Source organism: Borostomias antarcticus, assembly GCF_949987555.1.
Source record: "Borostomias antarcticus genome assembly, chromosome: 13".
Taxonomy (NCBI): Eukaryota; Metazoa; Chordata; class Actinopteri; order Stomiiformes; family Stomiidae; genus Borostomias; species Borostomias antarcticus.
The window spans coordinates 13,500,536-13,511,856 of NC_140246.1; the positions used below are offsets into that span (position 1 = coordinate 13,500,536).

Consider the following 11,321-nt stretch of genomic DNA (forward strand, 5'->3'; position numbering starts at 1 on the left):
ACCCAGGCAAGTGGGGCAGCATCCGGGGCAGCGGGCGCCTGAGCGCCTACAACCCAGACATCGGGAACCGGCTGGCGAGCAAGGAGTCCCCGCAGGCCAACGGCGTGCCCATCGAGGCGCTGTACCTCCGGCAGCACCGCGCCTACCTCTACATCATAGGAGACAAGTCCCAGCTGAAGGTACCCGGCGCCGCCCGCTCACTCGCCCCGCCCGCCGCCGCTCAACCCTCTCTGTTCCCTCGCGGCCTCAGCGGCTACTCCGCTACGCGCGTGGCGTCCGTGGCCGCGGTCACGTGACCGAGCTGCTCAGAGTCACTGGCGTCGCCGCCTCCCTACACCGTGTGCTCTGTGTCTCACTGTGTGACAGATAAACGTGTTTGTTTGTTTGTTTGTGTTAACCGGGTCCGTTCTCCCGGTGTTTAGGGCGGGAAGCAGGACTCATTCCAGCAGTGGGAGGTGGTGCCCATCGAGGTGTGTGACGTGCGGCAGGTGAAGAACAGCTTTAAGAAGCTGATGAAGGCGTGCGTGCCCAGCTCAGCGACCTCCGACCCCAGCATGACCTTCTACCGCTGCCTGGAGGAGTCCGAGTGGATGTGCCTGGTAGGCATCACCTGCCGTCTGAGAGAGAGAGAGAGAGAGAGAGAGAGAGAGAGAGAGAGAGAGCGTGCATGTAAGAGTGAGTGAGTGAGAGTTTGTGCGTGCGAACGAGTGAGAGAAAGAGAGATTGTCTGGGCTCTCTGTATGTGTGTGTGAATACCTCTTTGTGTGTTTTTGCTAACTGGTGTGTGTGTGTGTGTGTGTGTCTGTGTGTCCAGCTGCACCGGGTCCTGCAGGTGTCTGTTCTGGTCGTAGAGCTGCTGGACTCGGGCTCGTCAGTCATGGTCAGCCTGGAGGACGGCTGGGACGTCACCACACAGGTACAACGTCCACACACACACACACACACACACTCACACACACACACACATACACACACACACACACACACACACTCACACACACTCACGCACACTCACACACACTCACATTCTCACACATACTCACACACACACTCACATTCTCACACAGACTCACACACACACTCACTCACTCACACACACTCACAAACGCACGGCCTTTTGAACATCTCTAGGGATGCAAAATTCCGGGAATATTCACAAAGTTCCCCAAATTCCCAAGGGGAATTCATTTATGAGAATATTCACAAACTTCCCATGGGAATTAACAGGAATTCGTGGAAATGTATGGGAATTAACATGAATAAATTATTTTTTCCAGTTTATTCCCATTAATCCCCATTAATTCCCCTAAATCCCTGTTAATTCCATGGGAAATGTGTGAATATTCCCTGAATAGTCAATCCTAAGAATCCCCCCCTCCCGGGCCAGGTGGTGTCTCTGGTGCAGCTGCTGTCGGACCCGTACTACCGGACGTTCGACGGCTTCCGCCTGCTGGTGGAGAAGGAGTGGCTGTCGTTCGGACACCGCTTCAGCCACCGCGGCGCACAGACCCTCGCCAGCCAGAGCAGCGGCTTCACCCCCATCTTCCTGCAGTTCCTCGACTGCGTGCACCAGGTGCGTGAGTGTGTGTGTGTGAGTGTGTGTGTGTGCGCGTGTGTGTGTGTGCGCGTGTGTGTGTGTGCGCGTGTGTGCCTGTGGCAGCAGTGAGAGTGTTTTACTGTACAGCTGTAGCGTTCCTGTTTATGTGAGTTTTATTGGCCGGCGTGTCTTAGTGGATCTTCCGAGGATGTTTCAGCTGATCGATGTGTGTTTATCTGGGAGTATATATATATATATATATATGATCAATGTGTGTTTATCTGGGAGTATATATATATATATATATATATATGATCGATGTGTGTTTATCTGGGAGTATATATATATATATATATATGATCAATGTGTGTTTATCTGGGAGTATATATATATATATATATATATATGATCGATGTGTGTTTATCTGGGAGTATATATATATATATATATATATATGATCAATGTGTGTTTATCTGGGAGTATATATATATATATATATATATATGATCGATGTGTGTTTATCTGGGAGTATATATATATATATATATATATATGATCGATGTGTGTTTATCTGGGAGTATATATATATATATATATATGATCAATGTGTGTTTATCTGGGAGTATATATATATATATATATATGATCAATGTGTGTTGATCTGGGAGTATATATATATATATATATATGATCAATGTGTGTTTATCTGGGAGTATATATATATATATATATATGATCGATGTGTGTTTATCTGGGAGTATATATATATATATATATATGATCAATGTGTGTTTATCTGGGAGTATATATATATATATATATATGATCAATGTGTGTTTATATGGGAGTATATATATATATATATGATCGATGTGTGTTTATCTGGGAGTATATATATATATATATATATATATATGATCAATGTGTGTTTATCTGGGAGTATATATATATATATATATATGATCAATGTGTGTTTATCTGGGAGTATATATATATATATATATATGATCAATGTGTGTTTATCTGGGAGTATATATATATATATATGATCAATGTGTGTTTATCTGGGAGTATATATATATATATATATATGATCAATGTGTGTTTATCTGGGAGTATATATATATATATGATCGATGTGTGTTTATCTGGGAGTATATATATATATATATATATGATCGATGTGTGTTTATCTGGGAGTATATATATATATATATATATGATCAATGTGTGTTTATCTGGGAGTATATATATATATATATATATGATCGATGTGTGTTTATCTGGGAGTATATATATATATATATATATGATCGATGTGTGTTTATCTGGGAGTATATATATTTATATATATATGATCGATGTGTGTTTATCTGGGAGTATATATATTTATATATATATGATCAATGTGTGTTTATCTGGGAGTATATATATATATATATATATATATTAGGGATGGGAATTTCGACTAATTTTAAAACCGAGTAACCTAACCTGATCCTACTCGAGTAACCGATTACTCAAAAAAAAGATTACTCAAAAAAAGATACCGTCCAGACAGAGCGCATTGAACCCCGGCCCCCTCGGAGGGGAAAACGTTTTTTTCCGCCGTTATTACCGTGGCGGTGCTTTCATGTCTCGTCCATGCCCTTGCAAATAAACATATTTAAAAGCTGATGTGTGGTTGGATGCATTACTTATCAGATTGAATAACCCACAGGTTTTCATGAAGCTATCGGAATCGAAAAACGCAGCCTTTTAATTTGGATGCACTGCCCAGCTCATAGCTTATTAAGCCTATCGTTAGGCTACTCTGAAAACTCTAAGCCTACAATATGCAACCAGACCTCTAATTTACTAATATAAATTAAGTATTAAACCAAGCCTTTACTGCCGATGCCGGATAACAAGTGAATTAATTTTTAGCGTTATCTAAAAAGCACCGCGGCACTCACTGCCTATTTCCAATTTATTGGACAATAATGGATGTTTCGGCGTCAAGCCTTCATTAGAGAAATGTCCATGCAAAACTAAATAGATTTATTGAACAACAGGCCTATTCATTCAATATTTCTTTATAGGCTGGAAAACGAGTAGGCTATACGCGCATGGGCCTGTGCCGGAGCGCTCTTAAAAAGACTCCATATCCAGTACAGCGCTTTTCTCCAGGCAGCCGCCAACGCTCTATCCTCTTTGATAACAATTGAAAAAGGGCACAGGCGCTCAGAAATGCGCGCTTTCACGGCAAAACATGCCATATTGTATAGCCTTTAGATTAACCGAGTAGTGTTTATTTTCCGACTAGCAGATTGCCTACTCGGGTACTCGAGAAATCGGTTAACCGTGCACATCCCTAATATATATATGATCGATGTGTGTTTATCTGGGAGTATATATATATATATATATATGATCGATGTGTGTTTATCTGGGAGTATATATATATATATATGGCTCTCCCTCTGCCTGTTTATGATGCTGTGTGTGTGTGTGTGTACCTGAGGGCGTGACAGCGTTTCCTGTTTTGCTTGCCTAGTGACGTCGATGCTGCTGTAGCCCATCACATGCTTGATGTTTCCTTGGCAGACTGTGTGTGTGTGTGTGTGTGCGTGTGTGTGTGTGCGTGTGTGTGTGGATTTATGACCCTTGGTCAGCAGTGTACTACTGGCCGGGCTTCAGCGCTATTATTATCCAGGCCTGTGTTTTCTCTCTCGTATCCTCTCGTCCTCCCTGACGTCTGTCTCTGACCCTCCTCTCGTCCTCCCTGACGTCTGTCTCTGAACCGGCTCTGACCCTAAACAGCTCCCCTCTAAACAAACAGGAAATTCTTCAGTGAGAATCTGTGGAATGAAATGACGCTCCCTGGGTTAGAACGATCAGGGAAACGCACGCATAAACCCACCGACTCGCCTTAACGTTTGACAGAGGCTCTTACAAGTTACAGCTGAGTCTATTTCAGAGGAGGAAGTGCAGTTGATGTGTAACGTTAAATCATGCCCCCCCCCCCTCCCCTCACAGATCCACATGCAGTTCCCCATGGAGTTTGAGTTCAGCCAGTACTACCTGAAGTTCCTGGCCTACCACTACGTGTCCAACCGCTTCCGGACCTTCCTGCTCGACTCGGACTACGAGCGCATCGAGCTGGGTCAGACTCTCTACGCTCACCCATTCATTTATTCTCTCCTTCGTCGGTTCGTTGCGTCGCCACCTCCTGTACGGCGTATCGCTGACGCGTCCCTCTGTCCTCCGCTGTCCCCTGTCCCCCCCTCCAGGCGTGCTGTACGAGGAGAAGGGAGAGAGGAAGAACCCACAGGTGTGCAAGTCCGTGTGGGACTACGTCGACCGGCTCAACAAGAAGACCCCCATCTTCTACAACTACATGTTCGCTCCCGAGGATGAGGAGGTGAGGGGGTCACAGCTGGGCTGGGGGCTTCGTTACAGCCGGGCCGGGGCCGTGGCTCAGGAGGTAGAGCGGGTCGGCGGTTCGAACCCCGGCTCCTCCTGTCCACGTGTCGAAGTGTCCTTGGGCAAGACACCAAACCCCAGATTGCTCCAGATGAGCAGGCTAGTGTGATTGATGAGAGGCCATTGATTGTAAAGTGCTTTGTCCGTTAAGGTAGGAAGGCGCAATATAAGTGTAGTCCATTTACCATCGTCCTCCACGGAATAGACTAGACTATGACTCACATCATGCTAGTTTGCTCAGCTCAAACCTTGCGTGTGTGTGTGTGTGTGTGTGTGTGTGTCCCAGGTGCTGAGGCCCTACAGTAACATCTCCAACCTGAAGGTGTGGGACTTCTACACGGAGGAGACTCTGTCGGAGGGGCCGTCGTTCGACTGGGAGCTGGTGAGGGGCCGGCAGGAGCGCGTGGCCGAGGAGGCCCCCGACAAGCCCGACACGGCGGGGCCCAAGTCCCAGAGACGCATCGTGTGGCCCTGCTACGACAGCCGCAGCAAAGTGGTGCCCGACGCCATCACCAAACTGCTGCAGGTCAGTGGCTAGAACACACACCGACAGCTCTATAAGACATTCACCGTCACACACACACACACACACACACGGATGCTCAGTTGTGTGTGTCTTGTGTCCCGCAGGACCTGCAGAGTCTGGAGGCGGAGCTGGGCCAGGCGTCAGAGAAGTGGAAGGACACCTGGGACAAGATGAAGAACGCCCAGAGGGCCGAATCCAAGCTGGAGAGCAGGGTAGGACACGCCGGACCTCTACTGACCTCTGGTGGTCACATGGTAGAATGCAGATACGTTTTTTTGGTTGGACCACAACAGCGGGGCCAGACCTATAAACGCCAGTGTCTGTGACTGACTGAGTGATGAAGCTACACCATTGGTCGGATGGATGAAGTTACACATTTATGCAAACTACAATTTTGCACACAGTTCAGCCACTAGGCTCTGACCTAGTTCCATGAGTCACTGACCCCGCCTCATATCGGTGTTTATCCTCCTCTGGTCTAATCAGTGTTCCTCCCTCCTCTCCTCTCCTCCCTCCCTCCCTCTCCACTCCTCCCTCCCTCCCTCCCTCTCTCCTCCCTCCCTCCTCTCCTCCCTCTCTCCCTCCCTCTCTCCCTCCCCCTCTCCCTCCCCTTCCTCCCTCCCTCCCTCCCTCCCTCCCTCCCTCCCTCCCTCCCTCTCTCCTCCCTCCCTCCTCTCCTCCCTCTCTCCCTCCCCTTCCTCCCTCCCTCCTCTCCTCTCCTCTCCTCTCCTCTCCTCTCCTCTCCTCTCCTCTCCTCTCCTCTCCTCTCCTCTCCTCTCCTCTCCTCTCCTCTCCTCTCCTCCCTCCCTCCCTCCCTCCTCTCCTCTCCTCTCCTTGGCCGTTCAGCCGTCGTTCTCCAGCTCGCTGCTGATGTCGTCCAACCTGAGCCACCAGCGGCGCTCTCAGGGCGTGTACCTGCAGGAGAGCGGCGCCGGCTCCTCCATCAACCTGGCGCTGGACTGCGAGGTCAGCGCCACCTCCACGCCGGCGGCCGGCCGGCCCAGCACCAGCACGCTGTACAGCCAGTTCCAGAGCACGGAGAGCGAGAACAGGTCCGCCCCCGCGCCCTCCTTCCGGGGCTCCTAGTAGCGAGGCCCGGCCCCCTCACTTCTCACTCAGTCGTGTTCGGTTCGGTCCACACGGGTCTCAACCGTTTTCTCATGACCTTTCACCCCACCCCCCTAGGAGCTATGAGGGGATCCTGTTCAAGAAAGGCGCGTTGCTGAAACCATGGAAGCCGCGCTGGTTCGTGCTGGACAAGACCAAACACCAGGTAGACGGAGCGGAGATGGACGAGGACAGTGATGATGATTAACGCGTTCACTCTGGTGATACTACTGATCTCTCTCTCTCTCTCTCTCTCTCTCTCTCTCTCTCGTCCTCTGCTCTCCCCGCGCAGCTGAGATACTACGAGACGCGGCAGGACAAGGAGTGCAAGGGGGTGATCGAGCTGGCGGAGGTGGAGTCCGTCATTCCCGGCACGCCCACCATGGGGGCGCCCAAAAACATCGAGGAGAAAGCCTTCTTCGATGTGAGTCGCACCGAAGAGCGGACGCTTATCGAAGACGTTTCTTCACTGTGCTTTTCTCTCTCGCTGTACACGTCCTCCATATTGGCATTTCTCAAAGCTTTCTCCCCTCTCTCTCTCTTTCTCTCCCTACAACAGCTCAAGACGACCAAAAGAGTGTATAACTTCTGTGCGCAGGACAGCCAGTACGCACAGCTGTGGATGGACAGTGTTCAGAGCTGCCTCTCGGATGCCTAGAGAGAGGCGGAACTCCCTAGAGGAACACAACGATCTTAACCAGGAACGAACGAGCAACGCTGAGGCACCCGATGGACATCTCTGCCAGCCACGCCCTGGAACCCCGACCCCCCTCCTCCCCCCCATCCCAGAGAGAGGCAGGAACAGAGAGGGGAGGGGCCTCTCCACTATTCAGCTCCGTTCAGCGTCGGTAGCGTCGGAGCCGACGGTGGACGTTGACGTCGGAAGGAAGAAAAAAAAAAAAAGTCTCAGTGTTTTTGTTAAGAAAAAAAAAAGAAAAAAAAGAGAAAAGAAACAAAACGACAATGTAAAAAAGCAGGAAGTCCCTGATCGACCACACGCCGTCGTCCCAGCGCCTCGCTGCTGCCGCCGCTCCCCTGTCGCAGTCCGACCACTATGTGCTCTGGGTGTCTGTCTATATGCAAAAATGGAGCTAACTAAAACATAGCATGATGTCGTGGGTTATGCACGTCTGAAGTTTCTCACCGCCAGACCTCTCCGACCTGGGACCCCTCTACCGAGGACCAGCATGCACATCAGCCAGACCCTGTAGACTACATCCCCCACACGCTCCAACACTCCAGCGAGGAGGCAAAGAGGGGACTACATTTCCCATCTACCCCCCGACCATGCAGAGGATCCTGGCAAAACGGCGCCCCTGCCGACGGAGGGACCTGCTGCTGTCGCGTAACCTGCAAGCTGATGGAGAAGCTCCGCCTCCTCGCCTCCATAACACCCCCCCCCCATCTCTACTCACTGCCTGATGTAGCTGTATCTGTCCCACACCCAGTGACCCCCCACTTGGCGCCACCACCTAGCCCCAAATACGCTGGCAGCAGGAGGGAAGTCCTCTCAACGGTTCATGAAGGATTGTTATTTTTCATCTTAAATCAGTTTTTTTTTTGTTTTTTTTTTGACACTCAAAAAATGTGTATCAGAGATCTATCAGCCATCCTCCTTCCCTGAGCAGTTGGGGACGATGACATACTGTGAACGCCGTTGGCCCTCGCGATCAAACCAAGAGACGCCAGTCGGAGATTAGTCTCATTCCGTCAAGACGGAGGAGTTGGCGGAACTTCATTAGTGTTTACAAAAGAAGCTACAGACAGTAACTTCCCATACAGTAGCTTAGTTCGTCCTCTATATTTCTAATCATAAACAAATACAACCACTATTAACGCACCGAATTTTAAGGGATGCTGAAGGAAAAGGAGGGATATATTTTGTCGTAACAGTTTGATTTCTGCACAGAATATTACAGAGAACTAAAAGGTGGGATTGAGATGGATGGGACTGGTGACCGGTTGGTATTATGGGATGCCTCAGAGTGACTAGTCTGTTTACACAGCGCAATGCTGAGAGACTGGAGCTGGCTGCTATGGCAACGAACACCCCCCCCCCACACACACACACACACACACACACACACACCTACCTACAGCATCACTCCCTCTCTGCTTCTAAGGTCAAAATTCAAATTACACGTAAAACAAGTGGGCATATGCACAGATTTTTTTTTTATGTGAGTTTTTAGAATTCTTAAAAATTGTAATGTGCTTTAAAAGGCCAATTCACAACGCCCCGAAAATGTCCAACAAACACAAACAGATGACAGTTGTTGGGTTGGTGTGCTACATTATGCCTGTTGGACTTTTTTCGTCCCTGATTCAACTTGCTCAATCTGCATTTGTTGGGGTTGTGGTATGTTTGCCCAGTGTGCTATGACATTGTGTGCTGTGCTCCCAACAAACTATGCTGTAGCATTTCTACAACAAATGTGAAAAGTGAGTTATTATCCCAAACATTCCCACACTCAACAGCCAACAAGAGAGTTTGGAATGTTGGTGTTTGCTGGTCATTTTGGGGGCAGTGTGGACGGGCCTTAACAGGTCAAATAACCAGTTTAACACAGAGTGCACCAGTCAACAAGAGGGGGAGTGTGAGGTAGTGGTCAAGGCACCTTAGTCAAATATGATTCACAAAAATAACCAAATAAAGCAGTCTTGTATTCCAGGTCTCAGAGAAGTAGGTACCCTTGCTTTGAGTATCTTTCTGTGCTGTCGACCTGCTCAGCCTGCTTGGTCTGTGATGCGTCTGTATTAACGGTGATCAGCCAGTCCCGACTCTCACCGCTGCGCTTCTGTCTAAACCAGTGTTTTTAGCTACAGCCTGTTCCTGTTACCTTCTGTTCTAAAGCTTGTATATAGAGGAGTCTATGTCTGGTAGAACATTTTAGAGAAAGAGAGTATGTTTAGATGGACTTTGTGAGATTGCAAAATTAAAGAGGTCACTTTTTTAATGCTACAGAGCAGTATCGGTTAAACGTTGTTTTGAACCTGTCACAAATAATCTCTTTCACACACACACACACACATCAAATACAGACACACTCTTGTTCTCGTTAACACATCGCCGTGTAAAATATGGTTATACTGCTGTCTCGTTGAACATAAAATTTGAATTGTAGATTTTTGTGTCTAATAACTCCTTTGTATATACTACTCAGATTTGTATGTAACGTTTATGGTAGTAATTTATTTAACTTTGTCTCCTCAGTAAGAAAAGTTCCTCAAGCACCACTTTTATTTTTGAATTAGGAATCCAATGTGCCATTTGTTCATTTCTGTATTAATGTGACTAATGCTACTACTTTTTTTGGAAATTTTGTTGTACAAGTAAAACCCTCAATGTCTTTTTGTAAACATGGTTGTCCTTCCCCAGTATCAACCCCGAAGCAAGTGGAAAAGGTGTGTTTGTAAGAGTAAGTCTCCCCTTTTAAGGAGGGTCATTCTGAAGGAAAGGGTGTGCATCTCAGTAAGTTGCTTTACCTGCACAAGTGGGTGTTTGGAATACCACACACTTCCTAACCCCAGCTCACCCCATTCACTGGGGTCTACGTCTCTCCTGATTAGACCAGACTACATCCAACATCCAGCAGAACATTACAGTGTAACGTTAATCCTTTTATTTATTTTTGTCTTGTTCTATATTTTCTAATTCGAAACTTCCTTCTGAGCCTGGTCATGTCAATCATGTAATATATTTTTTAGAATTAAAACAAAAACACTGTGGGTTTAAACGTCATTGTTCCAGTGTGGTTTGTCTCAAGAATGTTGAGTGAAAGAAAAGCTTGTGTAGCTCAAATCAGACATGAGCCAGCTAGCTTACCATTCTGAAACCCAACCATAGTCTACAATAACAGCACACACAGCTAAACCAAGAGTTTCAATCCAATGATAATGCAATCTTTTTCGGTCGACCTCAACGCTCAATTGTGCATTAAAGTGCCCAACACGGCTGGGACAGCCTTGGGTTTCTGTTATGGAGTTGTGTTGTTCTGGCTGCTGAAGGGGCTGGCCCAGGGAGGCCTCTCCCTGCCGGGGTAGTTAGAGGTCAGAGCTCTGGGCAGCGATCACCACCACTGAAGCTCTTAATATAGTCATGGTCTGGGGCGCCCCGGTGGCTCATCGGGTTAAGGCCTAGTCCTCAACACAGCAGCCCAGGCTTAAACCTGGCCCGGACCATGTGCTGCATGTGTTCCCCTCCCTCCCCTTACCTGTCCATCTACACTGTCCTATAGAATGAAGCAGAAATGCACAAAAATATCTTTAAAAAAATAATAAAAAAATCATGGTCTGTAGTGGTCTAATCTGGTGTGTAGTGGTGAAACGGTTCTGATGACATCTGCAGAAGGGCAGCCCATGGACACCTCACCACGCTGGGGTAGTTAGTCAGAACTATGGGCAGGGATCACAGCTCTTTAGAAAGCTCCCCTGTGGCCAGTGTGGTCAGGCTTGGCTCTGGTGCCAGAACTCCACAGACCAGGCAGAGAAATACAGTGGGCAGTAGGATGAAACTAACAAAAAATAATGTTTCACAATCAGTCATTTTGCCTGGTCAACTCACTATGAAGCTTACAGAAGAAATACAGAGGGAACAAATTACAGTGATGGTTAAAAGAAAAAGAAAAAAAAGGTATATTACGAGTGAACTACCCCTTTAACGATCAAACCAAGAGCTGCAAAGCG

At 47.7% G+C, this 11,321-nt stretch overlaps 1 protein-coding gene across 1 annotated transcript in view; it reads left to right on the forward strand.

Moving 5' to 3' along the window:
* The window catches only part of sbf1 (SET binding factor 1), a 64,540-nt gene extending 54,245 nt beyond the window's left edge, over window positions 1–10,295 (forward strand). The window contains exons 30-41 of the mRNA XM_084448005.1: window positions 7–179; window positions 423–599; window positions 815–916; window positions 1,388–1,573; window positions 4,556–4,682; window positions 4,810–4,940; window positions 5,289–5,528; window positions 5,633–5,740; window positions 6,375–6,580; window positions 6,714–6,801; window positions 6,928–7,059; window positions 7,195–10,295. Of these exons, the coding sequence (XP_084304131.1) occupies window positions 7–179; window positions 423–599; window positions 815–916; window positions 1,388–1,573; window positions 4,556–4,682; window positions 4,810–4,940; window positions 5,289–5,528; window positions 5,633–5,740; window positions 6,375–6,580; window positions 6,714–6,801; window positions 6,928–7,059; window positions 7,195–7,293 (1,769 nt within the window). The 3' untranslated portion in view covers window positions 7,294–10,295. The remainder of the gene's footprint in view (window positions 1–6; window positions 180–422; window positions 600–814; window positions 917–1,387; window positions 1,574–4,555; window positions 4,683–4,809; window positions 4,941–5,288; window positions 5,529–5,632; window positions 5,741–6,374; window positions 6,581–6,713; window positions 6,802–6,927; window positions 7,060–7,194) is intronic.
* The last annotated feature ends 1,026 nt before the right edge of the window (window positions 10,296–11,321 follow it).